Source organism: Hemisphaericaspora subhashii (assembly GCF_019202705.1).
Source record: "Hemisphaericaspora subhashii strain CBS 10753 chromosome Unknown scaffold59, whole genome shotgun sequence".
NCBI classification, from domain to species: domain Eukaryota; kingdom Fungi; phylum Ascomycota; class Pichiomycetes; order Serinales; family Debaryomycetaceae; genus Hemisphaericaspora; species Hemisphaericaspora subhashii.
In genome coordinates this window covers 1-18,689 of record NW_026057329.1, presented here as the reverse complement: position 1 = coordinate 18,689, position 18,689 = coordinate 1, and the positions used below count along the sequence as shown (strand labels likewise).

General features: G+C 34.8%; 10 protein-coding genes across 10 annotated transcripts; 6 read left to right on the top strand and 4 right to left on the bottom strand. All coding sequences in view use genetic code 12, as the record gives it.

Moving 5' to 3' along the window:
• Nucleotides 1-622: 622 nt before the first annotated feature.
• Nucleotides 623-2,227, top strand: LSC2 (succinate--CoA ligase (GDP-forming) subunit beta; the record flags this gene model as incomplete). Its single annotated transcript, XM_049407729.1, has 2 exons — nt 623-655; nt 1,013-2,227. The coding sequence occupies 2 exons, from the start codon at nt 623-625 to the stop codon at nt 2,225-2,227; spliced, it is 1,248 nt and encodes a 415-aa protein (XP_049262858.1).
• Nucleotides 2,228-2,639: 412 nt separating this feature from the next.
• PUP2 (proteasome core particle subunit alpha 5) lies at nt 2,640-3,407 on the top strand (the record flags this gene model as incomplete). The annotated part of the gene is made up of 1 exon (XM_049407728.1): nt 2,640-3,407. One exon carries the CDS (start codon nt 2,640-2,642, stop codon nt 3,405-3,407), a length of 768 nt encoding a protein of 255 aa, XP_049262857.1.
• Nucleotides 3,408-3,474: 67 nt separating this feature from the next.
• On the bottom strand, nt 3,475-3,780 carry J8A68_003831 (uncharacterized protein; the record flags this gene model as incomplete). Its single annotated transcript, XM_049407727.1, has 1 exon — nt 3,475-3,780. The coding sequence occupies one exon, from the start codon at nt 3,778-3,780 to the stop codon at nt 3,475-3,477; it is 306 nt and encodes a 101-aa protein (XP_049262856.1).
• Nucleotides 3,781-3,873: 93 nt separating this feature from the next.
• On the bottom strand, nt 3,874-6,132 carry J8A68_003830 (uncharacterized protein; the record flags this gene model as incomplete). Its single annotated transcript, XM_049407726.1, has 1 exon — nt 3,874-6,132. The coding sequence occupies one exon, from the start codon at nt 6,130-6,132 to the stop codon at nt 3,874-3,876; it is 2,259 nt and encodes a 752-aa protein (XP_049262855.1).
• Nucleotides 6,133-6,357: 225 nt separating this feature from the next.
• Nucleotides 6,358-8,295, bottom strand: APG7 (Apg7p; the record flags this gene model as incomplete). Its single annotated transcript, XM_049407725.1, has 1 exon — nt 6,358-8,295. The coding sequence occupies one exon, from the start codon at nt 8,293-8,295 to the stop codon at nt 6,358-6,360; it is 1,938 nt and encodes a 645-aa protein (XP_049262854.1).
• Nucleotides 8,296-8,502: 207 nt separating this feature from the next.
• On the bottom strand, nt 8,503-10,056 carry NMD3 (ribosome-binding protein; the record flags this gene model as incomplete). Its single annotated transcript, XM_049407724.1, has 1 exon — nt 8,503-10,056. The coding sequence occupies one exon, from the start codon at nt 10,054-10,056 to the stop codon at nt 8,503-8,505; it is 1,554 nt and encodes a 517-aa protein (XP_049262853.1).
• A 242-nt stretch (nt 10,057-10,298) lies between these two features.
• On the top strand, nt 10,299-11,729 carry GCN5 (histone acetyltransferase; the record flags this gene model as incomplete). The annotated part of the gene is made up of 1 exon (XM_049407723.1): nt 10,299-11,729. One exon carries the CDS (start codon nt 10,299-10,301, stop codon nt 11,727-11,729), a length of 1,431 nt encoding a protein of 476 aa, XP_049262852.1.
• Nucleotides 11,730-12,006: 277 nt separating this feature from the next.
• SOL3 (6-phosphogluconolactonase) lies at nt 12,007-12,795 on the top strand (the record flags this gene model as incomplete). Its single annotated transcript, XM_049407722.1, has 1 exon — nt 12,007-12,795. One exon carries the CDS (start codon nt 12,007-12,009, stop codon nt 12,793-12,795), a length of 789 nt encoding a protein of 262 aa, XP_049262851.1.
• Nucleotides 12,796-13,046: 251 nt separating this feature from the next.
• Nucleotides 13,047-13,901, top strand: J8A68_003825 (2',3'-cyclic-nucleotide 3'-phosphodiesterase; the record flags this gene model as incomplete). The annotated part of the gene is made up of 1 exon (XM_049407721.1): nt 13,047-13,901. One exon carries the CDS (start codon nt 13,047-13,049, stop codon nt 13,899-13,901), a length of 855 nt encoding a protein of 284 aa, XP_049262850.1.
• Nucleotides 13,902-14,116: 215 nt separating this feature from the next.
• J8A68_003824 (RNA helicase) lies at nt 14,117-18,689 on the top strand (the record flags this gene model as incomplete). Its single annotated transcript, XM_049407719.1, has 3 exons — nt 14,117-14,957; nt 15,060-16,156; nt 16,238-17,314. Coding segments are annotated over 3 exons (3,015 nt in total), but the record flags the coding sequence as incomplete, so codon positions are not given.

Sequence of the window (18,689 nt, the reverse complement as noted above, 5' to 3'; positions counted from 1 at the left end):
AGGAGGAAATCTCCGGGACTCGGGTGAAAAAAGAATTACTGAGTGACGAAAGTTTGCGGGTGAAGAAAAAGCCAAGAGTTTAATTGGTAGGTAGGGTTATAAAACCTTATACTGTACGTTGCAGAACCTTAAATAAGATTTCTGAACGTTACAATAAAAGTATAAAACTTGTACGGCAAACTGATTGATTTTTAATACGAAGTGGCTGTCCGTGGTACTCGTGGTAACAAGTGCGAACTGGGGAAGGAGGGGGAGGAGGGGAATGGGAGTCGTTGGTACGAAAAAAAAAGAATTAATGTGCGACCCGGTAGACGAATGCCCGAGGACGTAGAATTGGAATTTTTCGTTTGTTCATCTCTAACTTTTACTGCACTGTATGTGTCTGTCAAAAAAAAAAAGTTTGTACCGTTGGGCGAGTGAAGAAGTCTCAGACTTGTGTATTATTTTCTCTCTAAATCTTTCTCAATTAATAAACGTTGATTTTTTTTTTTTCATTGAATCCCGAGATTTTCTTGTTTCCCTCTTTCATTTCAACTTTCTTTCTTTCTTTCTTCTTCTTCTTCTCTTCAAAGGGTTTCCTATTCACTTTTAGTTTTACTTTATTTATTCCACATCACATACAATGTTATCCAGAACCATTGCCCGTGCTTCAAGAGTATGTTTCTATTTTTGCTTACCTAAGAACTAATCCAATTTCACCTATAAATCTTTTTCCCGGAGAAACGGTTTTTAATACACTACCGAAATTACATGAAAAATATTCCATAGCTGACAACATCCAGATGCTAATAATTTCATACTACGGTTGGCTATATTGGCAGTTGCTATTATCAGTCGGACATTCCCGTTAGATCAATATGAAGTGGACAACTATCCCATTAAAAATGGAATGTAACAATGAAAACTAGACACTAGATCATAACCACTTGCCAAAAACTAAACTTTCAAGCGTAAAAAGATAGAGGTGTCGATTAACTTTTCAAGATATATACTAACATCACATATTTTCTAGTCTGTTGCCCAACAAAAAAGATTCTTATCTTTACATGAATACCGTTCTGCTGCTCTTTTACAACAATACGGTGTCCCAATTCCAAAGGGTTACGCTGCCACCACTCCAGAAGGTGCTTTCGAAGCCGCCAAGAAATTAGGTACTAATGAATTAGTTATCAAGGCTCAAGCTTTAACCGGTGGTCGTGGTAAGGGTCATTTTGATTCTGGTTTACAAGGTGGTGTTAAATTAATCTCATCAGCTGAAGAAGCTAAAGATTTAGCTGGACAAATGTTAAACCATAAAATCATCACCAAACAAACTGGTGCTGCTGGTAAAGAAGTCACTGCTGTTTATATTGTTGAAAGAAGAGATGCTGCTACTGAAGCTTATGTTGCTATCTTAATGGACCGTGCCAGTCAAACCCCAATGATTGTTGCTTCTGCTCAAGGTGGTATGGATATTGAAGGTGTTGCCGCTAAGGACCCATCTGCTATCAAGACTTTCCCAGTCCCATTAGAAACTGGTGTTTCTGACAGTTTAGCTACGGATATTGCTAATGTTTTAGGTTTCACTCAAGAAGCTATTCCAGAAGCTGCCAAGACTATTCAATCCTTATATCAATGTTTTATTGACCGTGATTGTACTCAAGTTGAAATCAACCCATTATCTGAAACCCCAGATCATAAAGTTTTAGCCATGGATGCTAAATTAGGTTTTGATGATAATGCTTCTTTCCGTCAAGAAGAAGTTTGGTCTTGGAGAGATGTTACTCAAGAAGATCCTCAAGAAGTTGAAGCTTCTAAATATGGTTTAAATTTCATTAAATTAGATGGTAACATTGCCAACATCGTTAATGGTGCCGGTTTAGCCATGGCCACTATGGATATCATTAAGTTATATGGTGGTGAACCAGCTAACTTCTTAGATTGTGGTGGTACTGCTACCCCAGAAACTATTGAAAAGGCTTTTGGATTAATCTTGGCTGATAAGAAGGTTAATGGTATTTTCGTTAACATTTTCGGTGGTATTGTTAGATGTGATTATGTTGCTAAAGGTTTAATTGCTGCTGCTAAGAACTTCAACTTGGATATTCCAGTTGTTGTTAGATTACAAGGTACCAACATGGCTGAAGCTAAGGAATTGATTGATAACTCCGGTTTGAAATTGTTCGCTTTTGAAGAATTAGATCCAGCTGCTGAAAAGATTGTTGAATTAGCTCCAAAGCGTGCTTAAACAGTTTCACTCCCCATTCATTTTCATTCCTTTCTATTTTCTTTTCTTGTTCTTGTGCTTTACATATAAATCCTTTTTAGATTTTTATCACATTATTTAAAATTATAAAGAATCCTATTTATCAAAATTAGTTGTAGATGCCAATGGGCTATCACTGTCTCTATCGATACTGATGTTCGTACGACATTTTATAAATGTCGTACAATGTCTCCATAGCTCCCAATTTTTTTTCACTTTTCTGTTTGGCAACAAAATTGAAAAACCGCCACCAAAAATTGAAACTCTTCAATTCCATCATCATCAATTGAATTACCAATTCAATTAAGAAGTAAATAAACACGTGATAGATTACACCCGCCCAATCACACATATATACATAACCCAATTGTAATAATAATATTGAAATACTAGAATGTTTTTAACAAGAAGTGAATATGATCGTGGTGTATCCACCTTCTCACCAGAAGGAAGATTATTCCAAGTCGAATACTCCCTCGAAGCAATCAAACTCGGCTCCACCGCCATCGGGATCTCAACCAGTCAAGGAGTGATATTAGGAGTTGAAAAAAGAGTCACTTCTTCCCTTTTAGAAGCTTCATCAATTGAAAAAATCATTGAAATTGATCATCATATCGGATGTGCCATGTCAGGATTAACTGCCGATGCGAGGTCGATGATTGATCATGCTCGTGTGTCTTCATTGACTCATAATTTATACTATGATGAAGATATTCGGGTTGAGAGTTTGACCCAGAGTGTTTGTGATTTGGCATTGAGGTTTGGTGAAGGGGCTGGAGGGGAGAAGAGATTGATGTCGAGACCATTTGGGGTGGCGCTTTTGATTGCGGGTGTTGATGGGGATAAGGGGCCCCAATTGTATCATGCGGAACCTTCTGGGACTTTCTATAGATATGATGCAAAGGCAATTGGATCCGGTTCGGAAGCGGCTCAAGCGGAATTAAATAATGAATATCATAAATCATTGACTTTACAAGAAGCGGAAATATTGGCTTTGAAGATTTTGAAACAAGTTATGGAAGAGAAGTTGGATTGTAAGAATGCTCAATTGGCAAGTGTGACTACTGATGGTGGATTCCAGATTTATAGTGATGAAAAAACTGATGCAATTATTAAAGCTTTAAATGAACAATTAACAGAAGAAGATACTGTGATTAGTTAGTTAGGGGTACAAATTATATTACATACAAAATAAATAAATACTAAAACATATTATATATGTAGCACGTCTATTCAGGATAACTTTGTTCTAATCTATTACTCAAAATAAGTAATTCTCGATGTTTAGTTCCACCGTAGATTCTTATAGTATCCAAAAAACTAGCCAAACAATTTCCAAAATATTCATACCAATAGTAAGAATTCTTATTCAAAGTCTCCAATCTCTTTTCAATCAGTTCAGGATCCATTGGTTTATCAGCAAATGCATTAGGGAACTCTTTAACATATTGAGAATATAATTCTTCATTACATAAGATTAAAATCTTTCTTATTTTAAGAAGATGAGAATTGAAATATATGACAAAATCCATCATTTGTTTTAATTCATTTAATAATTGTTGTTTAGTGACAAAAGAAGCATCCAATATCGTAGAATTTATAGGAAGATTAAAGTCTTAGTTTAAGAGTTATAAATTATTAAGTATAAGGGTTTTTGCTGGAGTTTGATTAGTTGTATTATTCAATTTATCCAATATTCGAGTATCAAAAATCGAATTTGTGATTGACCCCCCACCTCCAAATAAACTCCCACCATTAAAAACCTGTTCTTCAAGACTTATATCTGACCCCAACTCACTCATCAACACAACTTTTTCAATCTCATCCAATAATGTCCGAATTTCTCCAAAATGCATCTCAATAACATCATAATTTATATAACTTTGAATCTCATTAATGAAATTTCGTACCCGAGCATGTAATGTTCTATATCTTAAAATCAATTTCTTAATATTGGCGTCAAATCCTTTATATTTCCAAATATTAGAATAATTCAAATCTTTAGCTACTGAATCATTAATCTTGCCCAAAAATTTCATATTTATTAATAATTTAAACATGATTTCATATCGATATGATAATTCCTTTCTCACGATGAAACTTAACGGGAATGGTAGATCAATACTAAGTCCGACACTCATTACGGACATATTATCGGTTTGATCTTCTTTGGTGGAGGATTGCGCCCGAGATTCTACTGACAGTGCCAGATCTGGAGCTGTACTCTTTTGTTGTTGTTGCAATAGGGATGTGGTCAGTGGGTGCGTGCCATTTTGATCATATGGGAGTTTATATTCATCTGCAACCAAGACGCGTTCAGCTACTTTATAGAAGGATTCTCGATGGATGGAAAAGACTTGTTTTTCTCTTAGGATATCTTCGATTGTCGGTATTGTCCCCACTCGGTTATTTTTATTAGGTTTAAATAAATCATTATAATGGGCTAATAATCGAGAAATTGATATTTTTAATTTATCTCGTTTTAATTCATGAAAGGAAACTTGGAGGAAATTATCAATTTGATAAGAATTATCTAACAAGAATATCAGTTGATAATTTTTAATTAATCGTTTGAAATTATATCCTTGGAATAATAATTTCATAAACATTTTATTGGCTCTTTTGTAAAATTCATCAATTCTAACTTCTAAATCAGGAGAATTTAATGATGTTATCGGTTGAAATTTCTCTCTTAATCGTTTAAAATTATCTAATCCAGTACATGATTTGAATATGCTTAGATATTTCCCAGTATTTAGTATTTTCGATTGGATCTGAGGATTTGAAAATTGATCTAATAATCCATCCACATTAAGTAAGAATAATTCTTTCCAATAATATTCACTCTTAGGTCCAAACATTGTAAGTGAACTAGGTGATACTTTCTCTTGAATCAAAAATTCATTAAATGGATCATCAATTACTCCTTCAATCAACCATTGATTTAACATCTTCACATATCCTTGACTAACTATATCAAATAGATTTCTTAGAAAATCCGACGATATATGATCTCCTTTATAATATGATATTCTTTTTTGGATAAGTTGTAATGCTAATCCTCCTTTACAACATTTGAATTTCCTGGGATTCAAATTAATCATTACTTTTGAATTTTTGGAACTATCTTGAGATCGTAATTGTTCCATTCTATAATGATCTTCACTCATATTAGCCCTTTCTTGTGATATTCCATGGATTTCAATGGCTATTTGATAGAGATGTCTAAGTTTATTAGACACTTTTTGATGCAATAAGTTGCCAAGGGTACTTAAATTAAAGCTTGAATTGTAATTTAATTCATGTTCAATATCTAATATGACACTCTTATAATATTGAAGGAATTCAAATACATATTGACAAAACTTTTGAACAACTTTCCCATATTTTTCAGTATTATAATTTTCAATAAATGACATTAAACCAGAATAATATTTGCCTAATTTATAAATCTCTTTAGTTATCATTTTTAAACTAACATCAAAGTTTTTAGCCACCTTGAAATCCATTCCATGAATTAATGAATCCAATACATTGGGATCATAATGCTGACCATATTTAATATATAATCCTTCTAAACCAATCAATACAAATGTCAAATCCTTAATAATCAATCCTTCTTGAACTCGTAAATCAGTAATATGCAGCGACAATGGGGCCAGTCTCTTTGGAGGACGTTTTATGAATTGAATAACATATGGGGTTAACAAATTCTCTTTAGTATCTGCCCTGGCGTCATTAATATCATCATCAATCATGGTGATCACTATTGGCAGCGCCAATTGATGTTGTTGTTGTTGTTGATGTAGTGTTGATGATTCCTGATGTCGTGGGGAACCATCTCCACCTACTCCACCATTCACGTGGTGGTGTAATATGTTTGACATGCTAGTCTATGTTTTTACTGTTACAATATTGTATTTATATTTTACTATGAAAGAAGAAGAAGAAGAAGTTGTTTGTTTATTTATTTTCTTTCATCAAAATGGAGGTCAGGAAAAACGCGCATTTCAGAAAACACTTCAAAAAAATCTTTTTTCTGCTGAACCCCCAAGTCGCACACTCTTTGACCAGGAGTACCCAACCACCAAGTCTATACCGGCCCAGCCCACTCAGCTAATCCATTCTTCATCATCTTCATCTAAGCTTAATTCTTGTAATAACTTTTCAGTAGCCAATTCTGCTTCTTCTTGTATTTTACGTAATCCACATACATCTTCCAAATAACCAGAATCATTAAGACAATTCTTAATAAATGTCCATCCTTTTTCTTTAAATTGTTCCAATACTCCATCCGAACAACCAGAACAATATTTATAGTTAGGAGTATGTAAATTAGTTTGCTGATATCCATGTAAGAATCCTCGTATTTGATGAGGTATGCTCCCTAATTTAGATTTATCTGTTTGTGTAGCTAATTGTTTATTTGGATGTTGCAAAATCGATACTAATAATTCAACAGCCAATGCAGATGCAATTATTGATCCACCTGGTCTTGTCACGGTACACATTTGATCTAATGTTCTATCGGTTAAACTATCACTTGGAGCAACTACATCATTACAATAATAACAACCTAATCTTTCATCTTCCTTTTGTTTTGGACTACCATGTCTCATGACTAAATAACTATCAAATCCTAATGCGGCATTGATCACTATCTTATTCGTCGCATTACCCAACACGGTAGGCAACCATCTAGATTCACGAGAATCCATTAATAGAAACACAACATCATGTTCTTCAAAGAGATTAACCAATTTCTCAAAATCAGCCCTTTGTTTCTTTTCATCAGTCACTGGATGTCCAATCATGGGAACATCCAAATTAACCCCCTGGGAATTAACATTAGGATATATTTCTTTAAGTGCTTCAGCTGCTTGAATAGCTTTATATTGACCTAATCCATTATCACTAAAGCAATCATTAAACGTAAACAAAGGTTGTCTAACTGGATTGGAATATGATACTCGTCCACTATCCACAAATGTGATATGATGTACACCCCACCCCATTAAGGATCTGGCTACATAACATCCCAAAGTCCCAGCACCAAGAAGTAACACTTTTTGTTCCTTTATGATATCAAGGTTTAAATCGGGGGCAATTCTCCATTTCATGAGTTTGAGATTTAATTCGGTTGCTTGTTCTGCTAATTTGTGAGGATCGATTAAGGAAGCTAAGTCGGCTACTTTGGGGCCTAGTTTGCCTTGACTGGTTCTTTCCCAACCAATTATTTTGGGAGGAGTGTCTTTTGAAAAGTCCTGGAGTTGGAGTTTTTGAGAAAAGGAAGACCCATCTTTACGATATATTATTAATTCGATGTTTGTAAATCCTTTATAGGCCAAATAATATAAGTAGTTCTTTAATTGGATTGTAGCTTTCTTATCTTTATTGGTGCAACTATCAAAGAATATAAAGGTATTACCACCTTGTTGCAACGATATTGATTCCTCGAGTTTATTATCTACCAACTGATACAATTGCTGAAACCCATTTCTTTCATTTAACTTCTTACTTATGACTTCTTCAATATCTTTAGCTAGAGGTAGTAAGACAAGTTCATTAAGGGTTAATGATAAGTTATGTCCTATGCGGTGGGAATAATAAAACTTATATATCTTCAAATCTGAAAAACTCAAAATATGAAACCTATTAAACAATTGAACATCCAACCTATTATCCTCACTAATCAATTTCTCTCTAATCGCCATCCCCCAATCAGTTAATAATTTCTGCTTATCAATAGTCTTAAATTCTTCAATCGTGTTCACATTATATATCTCACCCTTTATGTAGACCTTACTCCTATCTTCAACTCTTTCTTCATTACTAAAACTGTCTTGATCAAGACTTAGGATAGGCACATCATTGAATTTATTTAATTTTTGTGGATGTGGTACAAATCCCCAGATTTCATGACTGGTTGAATCTAATTTATACGTATCCAATTTCAATTGAGATAATTTGATAAAGAAAGATGACTCTATGAATGATTGAGTCATTGCATATTTAGGCTTAGAGCCTGTGGTTGTAGTGTTACTGTTCATTACTAATTTGGTGTACAGAAGGTATAGATGGGCTAAAGAGCTCGTGGGGGAAATTTGTTTCTTGCCTCGCAGTTTAATAAATTTCGCACCAATTCGCACCAACTGCACTTTGTTACGTGAGTCCATAGTATTAAAAGTCAATTGTAAAACTATACTAAGAAAAGAGGGAAACTAATATACAGTACTTGTGTATGCTTATGCTTACGCTTATTCATCTTCTTGCATTGGAGTATCTTCCAAAGTCATATCATCCAATTCATCCAATAATTCATCAATACCAATTTCTGGCGCATCTTCTTCTTCATCAACCTCATCAGTATCAGCATGTTTAATAGGAGGTAAATCGCCTGCTTTATACAAGTTAATAGTTTGTCTTAATTCTTCATCTTCTTCTAATTCTTGCAAGAACAATTCATAATCTCTTTCAGCACGTTCTTGTTCTTGTCTAGCTTGTCTAGAATCGTCATTGGCCACAATATCACTACGTTCTTTAGCCATTCTCTTTAATTTCCATTTTCTATATTTACCCTTCTTTGATTTTCTTGCATAATGTTTCTTAACAATTACAACTTCTGAAATATTATCAGTATCTAAAGTATCCCATAAATCAGAATTAAAATTAGTATTTGATAAATAATATCCCATACATGAATCACCAGGATGTAAAATCCCACCTAAATGAGTTCTAACATAAAATGAATGATCATTTACTCCCATATCACAAGCACGACATACTTCTATATCAGCTAATACATGTTTTCCCCTAATATCACCAGTTGGTTCAACATCCAACACAATAAATTCAACTAATTGAGTAGCATCCAATAATGAAGGGAATGGGGTTCTCCAATAAAGCTGAGCAGATAAATCGGCAACTTGTAATGTATTTGGATCTATAAATTGAAGTGAATTTGAGATTTTGGAACAAAGGACTAATCGAGGAATATTTCCCAAGGAATGAGCAAGTTTTTTAGGTAAAACAACCAAATCATCACGACAAATAGGAGCAATTTCAACCGAATAAGAAAACTTATATTGGGATGACCCGGAATGAATATCAGTACTAACTAATTCTTCTGATCTTTTGCCCTTAACTGGTGCTACTGAACTTAAGAAATCCAACATTTTAGCAGCATGATTCTTTTGAGAATAAAAGAAATCTAGCCCATCTTTAGCTTCTTGAATAGAAATAGTATCAATATGAGCATTATGTTTCAAGATCAATTGTTCTAAATATAAGAAAGTTCTCTTATGTGGAACCTTTTGCCTTATTTGAACAGTAGCTCTCCAAGTATTGGTAGTATATGATTTAGCACAATCAGCACATTGCATAGCTACAACAACATATTCAACTTCGAAAGTCTGTTGAACAATCGTATTTGCCATAGCTTCCCCCTGAACTGTCAACTTGACTCTAATACGACGAGAATGGGGTTCGGTCCATATGAAAGAAGCATCGACTAAACGAACTTTATTCAACCCTTTTAATCTTCTAAGACACAATGCTAAAAGTTCACGAGATTCTAATTCAGCACGAATCCATTGTCCTGGTGGTTGTAAGAATCTTTCACAGTTTCTGCAGAATGATACATTAGCTTCACGGGGAATACCTTCTGTTATATCAACGGTTAATTTTATACAATCATAACACATTACTAACCCTTGGGATCCATCCATAGGAACACCACAGTTACAACATAACACAGTGGCAACTGGACCTTGTTGGTCATGAGAATGGTCAATATGAGTATAATTAGACATGATTCTTATTAAACTCTATAAGTTATAAATGTAAATGGCAAGTTGATTAGTAAAAACGTAAATTTGCAAAAAAAAAAATTAAAATTCCATCTCTCTCTTTCTCATCTGCTCGGAACTTATTTCTTGTCACGTGATATTTTCCATTTCCGGTTTTTGTTGTCAGAAAATTTCAAATCATTTGGAGAACGAGTTGACATTAATGTAAACAGAACTACAAGTATTAAGCAATAGCAATCAATCAAATGGCAGGGAAGAAAAGACATGCAACTGTGAAATCGGACGATGAAGAGGACGAAACTCCATTGAATAAGAAAGTTAAATTGGAATCTAAGGATGATGAGGACTATAATGATGATGAAGTGGAGGAGAATAACAAAGATGGAGAAGAAGACGGGGATATATCAATAGAGATCAAAGAAGAAGAAAAGAAGAACGGAAAAGATGAAAATGGCAAACAGGAGGAAGGAGACGAAGATGAAAATGAAAATGAAGACGAGGAGGATGAAGAGGAGGAAGACGAAGAAGAAGAAGAAGAGGATGATGATGACGAAGCTGAAGAAGAACGAAAACGAACAACGACATTTAATTTTGATGGAGAGGTGTATACATTCAAAGAAAGACCTTCAGTAATTGAAGAAAAAGACGGCAGGATAGAGTTCCGAGTAGTCAACAACGACAATACAAGAGAAAGTTTAATCGTACTAACAGGATTAAAGAATATTTTTCAAAAACAATTACCCAAGATGCCTCGAGAATATATTTCACGATTAGTATATGATAGATCACATTTATCAATGGCAGTTATAAGGAAACCATTAACAGTTGTTGGAGGAATAACTTATCGACCATTTAATAATCGAGAATTTGCCGAAATTGTATTTTGTGCCATTTCTTCAACTGAACAAGTCCGAGGATATGGTGCTCATTTAATGAATCATTTAAAAGATTATGTTCGTGCTACTTCTCCAATCAAATATTTCTTAACTTATGCTGATAATTATGCCATTGGATATTTCAAAAAACAAGGATTCACCAAAGAGGTCACATTAGATAAATCTGTCTGGATGGGTTATATCAAGGATTATGAAGGTGGTACTCTAATGCAATGTTCAATGCTTCCATCTATATTGAGATATCTAGATCTGGGTAAGATCTTATTATTACAAAGAGCAGCCATTGAAAGAAAGATTAGACTGAGAAGTAAATCAAATGTAGTCAGACCAGGATTACAAGTTTTCAAAACCAATAAGAATGTAACACTAGATCCTAAAGATATTCCCGGATTGATAGAGGCAGGATGGCTGGAAGAAATGGATAAACTTGCTCAAAAACCTAAACGAGGTCCACATTATAATTTCATGGTTACTTTATTTTCCGAAATGCAGAATCATCCATCAGCTTGGCCATTTGCAGTACCTGTGAATCGAGAAGAAGTACAAGATTATTATGAGGTTATTAAAGAGCCAATGGATTTATCTACTATGGAACTGAAACTTGAAAATGATAAATATGAATCTTTTGATCAATTTTTATATGATGCAAAATTGATTTTTAAGAATTGTCGGGCATATAATAGTGAAACTACAACTTATTATAAGAATGCAAATAAGTTGGAGAAATTCTTTAATAATAAGATTAAAGATAGTGCTGAATATTCTCATTACTTAGAGTAGGTTGAATAGGTTATGTAATTTATAAAATGTATAAATCTACCCCGGTGTAGTAGACACTCTTTATTTGTAACAAAAGGCAGGAAGGTAATTCCGGTCGGATTTTCTATTTTTTTTTTATTTCTTTTTCCTTTGCTGATGTGAATAAAAGCCGTTGGGTTTTCTTGAAAAAAAAATAATAATCAGAGACATCTTGTAAAATTACGAGATTGAAAAAGATAACACTTTCTTTTTAATAGAAGTAGTAATAGAAGAAGCAATACCACTTTATAGAAGAAACATGCCAGCCAAAGTATATGCCTATCCTGAATCTATAGATGTTGCCAATGCAGTTGGTAAATATATCATTGAACATCAAAATCAAGCAATTGCAGCCAATGGATCTTTCAAGATTGCGTTATCTGGTGGATCATTGGGTAAAGTATTAAAGAAAGCATTAATAGATAATAAAGAAGTTGCTTCAAGCGTTAAATGGGAGCAATGGGATGTTTATTTCAGTGATGAAAGATTGGTGCCGTTAAATCATGCTGATTCTAATTTTGGTTTATTTAATGAATTAGTATTGAACCATTTACCAAGTGAAGTTGGAAAGCCAAGATTAAATGTTATTGATGAATCTTTATTAACTGGTAAAGATGGACAATTGGATGAAAATGTTGATATCTCCAAGGATATTCAAATAGCTAAAGATTATGCATCTAAATTACCAACTGATGGTAAATTTGATGTTATCTTATTAGGATGTGGTCCAGATGGTCATACTTGTTCATTATTCGCGGGCCATAAATTATTACAAGAAAGATCTGAATTAATTGCGTATATTAATGATTCTCCAAAACTCCCACCAAGAAGAATTACATTTACTTTCCCAGTATTAGAAAACGCAACTTCTATTGCATTTGTTGCTGAAGGTGCTGGAAAAGCTATAACTTTAAAGGAAATCTTTAATGATAAAAAGAGTCAATTACCATCTAAATTGGTTAATGAAATTGATACTGGGGTTCAAGTCAACTGGTTTGTTGACAATGCAGCAGTTGAAGGGGTTGATTATCTTACTGCTAAGTATTAGAAAAGTAAAGGTGTTATAGAATTTTATAGACAATTATAAACGACATGAGTTACAAGTATAAGGTAACCCAAGAGCATCATGGCAAGATTAAGAGGGCATCATCTTTAACTTATTCCCGTACTAAATTTTAGGTCGAACTAAACTTCTTGGTTCAAACGGATTTTCAGGGTACTGCCCCGTTTTTTTCTGACTGCCCCCTCTTTAAAACAAAAAAAGATAAACAAATTGTTACTACGTGAAGAAGAAGGGCAATGGGTATGTTCAATTTATTCAAGAGACGAGCGTCGGTATCAATTACTAATGAACAGCCACTGAGTGATATAGGTGTTGCATTATGGTTATGTCCTCGGACAAATACTCAACTCTATGATAAATTAACCACATTGATGAGTTCATTAAATACATTATTTCCGGGTCAACCACCTAAATTTGAACCTCATATTACCATCACCAGTAACATTGTTATAGATCTAGACGATCAATCAAATACAAGAGAAACAGTTGATAGAATATTGTCAGCAAGTGCAACTGCTCTCAATTCTTTACCAAATAATCATAAACAATTAGTTAGTTTGGGGAAAATAAAATCACAACGGAAATTCTTTAAGAAGCTTTATTTTCAAGTTGAAAAGGATCCTAATTTGGTTTCATTGGCTAGAATTATTCGTGAATTATTCGTTATAGTACCCACAGATATTGAAGAAGAGAATATTAGACAAAATCCTCATCTATATACTAAAAATGATGAAGGCAAAACTGTCAAAAGGAAACCTTCCAAGCATAAGGGTGGAACATCTCCACCCCCGACAGCGGTAAAAGAGTTCGATACCACGTTAATTCAACAAATGGCAACCGAAAAAGCTGCCGAATGGTCCCAAACCGAATTTGATCCTCATTTATCATTAGTATACAGCGACATGCATCCAATTGATAATGCATTATGGATGACTATCAAGACTAGAATACAAGATTATTTGAATGTTTCAAGTGAAGAATTGGAGACGGAAGGGGTCAATCTTGGTTGGGATGGTGGTGTTTTAAAATTGGTATTGTGTGAAGGGAACGTTAATGAATGGATAACTTTAGGTAGTGTTGATTTACATTGAGAAGAATGCTTTGTATTGTTTTAGTATAGATTGTTAGACCTCTTTCATAATTAGTAATACATTTGTTTTTGATTTGGTAGACCACATTCCTTCCAGTCTCTATCTCTCTCTGTCTTGGCTCAACGGCTCGCCAATCTAGGACTGAAAAAAAAATTATTATTTCAATCTCATTCGAGATGACCATGTGCATCTCTTATCTGTTTTTCAATCTCTAAATGACAGAACCTTCAAAAGACTTCACATGTGGAACATGTTCGTTGCAATTCGATAAAGCAGAAATACTAAAGCATTTATCATCCACCAGACACAAATCCGCAAAAATAACAGAAACTGATGAATCCCTAGAATGTGAAGAATGTTCAGACACAAATATTCATCAACTATCCATCCTTAGATATGGTCTAACAGACATGTCCTTACTATGTACCGCATGTCTAGCTAAGGATACAGAACCACCTACTGCGACGTATAATCTTTCAAATGGAGCTTTCTTTTTGAAATTAGATCAATATCTAAAACTTCGAGATTTGGAATGTATGAAATGTTCAAATGATGAAAATTTATTCGTGGCAAACACCCCAAAGGAACAATTAGTTTCATGTAAGGATTGTCTAGGTCAATTCGACCCCCTGATTAAGTTCATAAGTGAAGATTCTGAGATCTTTTTATCCGAATTATTAGGAATCAAAGAAGTTGCAGCATCCAAAAAGGCAGGCAATCATGGTAAGAGAAAATTAGGAAGAAAAGGAGCAAGGGGAGGGAAATTTGGAAAGGGGAAAGGTAAAGGAAGAGGTGGCAAGCCAAAGAAGGTAGATGAAGATGCAGAAGCTAGAAGAGAGCATTATTTCGAAAGTAAAAGAACTGCGGCTGAACTCAAATCGGGTTCAACTGTGAAAGCTATTGGTTCTGCTGTGTTTGGGAAACCTGGGAGTGGTGGTGGTAGTGGAGGAGGAAAATTCGGTAAGAGTTTTTCACCCGGGAAGAGTCCGGGTCATAGTGGTAGACTGACACCGGCTACTAGTGGAAGACTGAGTCCTAGTGTGGAAGCAAATAGAGGTAAGTTCACAGGAGGAAAGCCAGCTGGAGGGAAACCGGCCAGCGGGAAATTTCGATTTCGTTTTCGAGGGTTCCGAGGAAGTCTTTTCTTATGTTGACCAGGGTTTGTGACTAAAGAGAATGGAACGAACACTCCGGCTGAAGGACAAACACAGAAAGTAAATGAAGCACCCAAAGAGCGGAGTACTCAAAAACCCAAAGCAAAGAAAGCTCAAACATCAAAAGCTGAAAATCAAAAAATCAAAGATGGAGAAAAAGATGGCAAGAAGAAATCATCCAAGGATAGCTCTAAACAAGACAAGAAGCCTCCTAAAAGCAACGATAAGCCAAAAGACAATAAGAAGACACAGCCAAAGACACCAAAGAATGCACGCTCCAAAGAAGCAAGTCCAGCACCAAATACACCTAATGCTGCACCCGTGTCTGATTCCAATGAACTCGTGCTTCCAGATTATATTACCAAATATCATCCAGCTACTAAGCCTAAACTCAGCTACCCTACATTGAACGACTATTATAGAGAGATGAGTTTTAATGTATTTTTGGAAGATCAATTAACCAACGAACTGAATATCATCGAGCCACAAGATTTAATGATTGAATGGTATGAAGATCAAGATAAAAGGAATAATCAATTCAAATTAAGTGTACCTATGGATCCACAACTTTTAGATAGATTTATTTCTGAAAAATTCAAAAAATTGAAAAAGAACCCATTTCAAGTTGGCCAAGCTATATTTTTGATTTTAAATGATGAGATTCCTTGGTATGGACGCATAGCTGCCGTTGAAGAAGTTTCGACCCTGAAAGGTAGACGGGCTAAGAAGGATGTAATCGAGATGGTTATTAAATTGTTTGGGTGGAATAATCAACCATTACCCAAGAGTGTCCATGCTCAATATTTGAAAGTGATGCCGGCATCTGTTCCAGTTAGTAGAGTTTTTAATGCGATGGCGACATTGGAAAATACGAGTTTTATTAAGATGCTTTTGGGTAATGAACCTATGAAGCAGATTATTTTTAAGAATTATTTGAAGTTTTCTAGGGATACCTTGAATGATTCTCAAAAGGTTGCTATTCAATCTGTTTTGAATAATCCTATTACCGTGCTACAAGGTCCTCCAGGTACTGGTAAAACCTCCACGATTTTTGAAATTATTTTACAATTATTGGATTCGTTGCATAATTATCCAGTCTTGGTTGTTGCAGCATCAAATATTGCCATTGATATATAACGACTTTTCAATAACGGTTGAGTACGCTTTCTAGAAAACTCTTAGCACCGGACCGAAAAGGAAAGAGACTATGACAGATCACATCCATTAGCTCCAATTTGTTTACATCATAAAGTATATGACGCCATGCCAATTCACTACCAGGCTGTTTTGGATGATTTAAGAAGAGGACAACCAAACATTGGTCAGAAAGCATATAAGAAATTCCTTGCCAAACGATTCGAAGTTACAAGAACCATGGTTGCACAAGCGAAAGTCATCTTCACAACTACCGTGGTTGCCGGTTCTGGACAATTGAAATCCATACCAAAATGTCCAGTTGTGATTATGGATGAAGCTACTCAATCATCCGAACCTACCACTTTGATCCCATTGGCTGTGAATGGAGTAGATAAGTTTGTGTTTGTGGGTGATCAAAAACAATTGAGTTGTTTTTCATTGATTCCGGGATTATCATTGTCTTTATTTGAAAGAGTTTTACTTAATGGTTCTTATAAATCACCCCATATGTTGGATACTCAATATCGTATGCATCCCGCCATTAGTGAATTTCCTAGAACTACATTCTATGGAGGTTTATTGAAGGATGGTATAACTGAAGAAGCTAGAAAAATGGAAGGAATCCCCGCAAATCCAGTATATTTCTGGGATACCCAAGGTAGAGCCAGGGAAGAATCAGTTCGTAATTTGTTACGTGAAGATAGAGGGTATACTTATACAAATTCAGGAGAAATCGGTTATCTCCTTCAAGTCTTAAAGAACTTAATTATTGAGAAGAGAATTAAGAAAGAGAATATTGGAGTCATAACCCCCTACAGTGGTCAACGTGATTTAATCTCCTCAATCCTCGCCGATGACGATATTATCAATCCCATGAATGAACAAGTTCAAGTTGAGGTTGATATTGATGATATTAAAAATGATTCTAAACCAGTTACGATTCATATAATATCCGGAATTATGATTGCTTCAATCGATGCATTCCAAGGTCGTGAAAAGGATTTCCTTGTAATGTCATGTGTAAGATCAAATCAAGAAGGAACTATTGGGTTCCTTAGAGATGAAAGACGATTGAATGTTGCACTTACAAGAGCGAAATATGGGTTGATTATGGTTGGAGATGTGGAATGCAACTTTTCTCCACTATTTAACACCTCTAGTATATACTTAATAAACTTCCTTTTCTATTGTATTCACAGGGAGGATGTATTTATGTATTAGAATGTTAGATTTTATAATTTTGTGTACTATTTTATAGATTGCTTAGTATAATCTTATATATTCATTTAGTAGTATAGAGGGACGTGATTAATGTAGTATTCAACGGCGAGTCCACGGATTTGATAATGAAAGAGCAGAGGATATATGTTGTTCTTCAACATGTCTCGGGGGGGTCAATCTGCGAGGGGCCCTCCTCTCAGTGACGGAATTATGCACGTCACGAAGTCCCTCCACCAACTTGACGAAAATCCGCAAGTTAAGTCCTCCAGATGAAGTCGATCCGATAGTTTAGATTATGCATGGTCTATACCGTGTTTGTGGAACTACTACATGTGTAGTTTAAACTTGTGGCAAATTGCTTTGCATATAAAACAATTGCGCTTTTTCTGGCTGCAAAAAATGTCGTACACTGTAAGCATTTGAGGAAATACCCTTCTTAACAGGATATAAATACTTCTTCAAGAAGGTACAAAATCGTCGCAGTGTCCGTTCCGGCAAGTGTACATTTGAAATACATTCAGTATGTTTTTCACCTACAGCTTCAACTACTTATTACCTTCGAATATTAGCTACTTATTAGATCCACCTACTATCACTACATTGAGGCATTGAACAAAAGCACTCACGTAATAAACTGAAATGAAATAGTCATTAATTGTATTATTTCAACGGCACAAACAAAACCAGCATTCTTCCTAAACTACTTATTCTCGTTTGTCTCTTAAAATCACTTTTTAGTATTTCCGGAAACCTTCAAAAAAAAATTTTAACATTTCCACAAAAATCTTTTTTCCTTCCCTATAATTAACGACCTGAGTACATACCGTGTTTATTATTGAAAAAAACAGCCAATTCTCCTTTAAAACTGACTTAACATGATGCTAGGTGTTTAAGAAGACCAGTAAGCAAAAAATAACGACAACTGCAGGACTCGAACCTGCGCGGGCAAAGCCCAAAAGATTTCTAATCTTTCTCCTTAACCTGAGCCTGTTCAACGGAAAAGGCTTTAAAACCTAAAAAAGTGATATAGTGCACTATCAAATTTGGAAAAAAATTCGGACGATCTAGCTGTATTCAAGGGTTCATAGGTATTTGGATAGTATTAATAGGGATCCTTGAATCTATAGTTAAGTTTGGTATTTAATATTTCATGAAGCGGAACAGGTTTTATGAGAACGATATTCATTCGCAAATGGGTATCGTACACCTCCAAGAGTCTTCATAATTATTCTTATACACTCAGTCTCTAAGATGGTTCTGAAATGAGGTTTTAGGC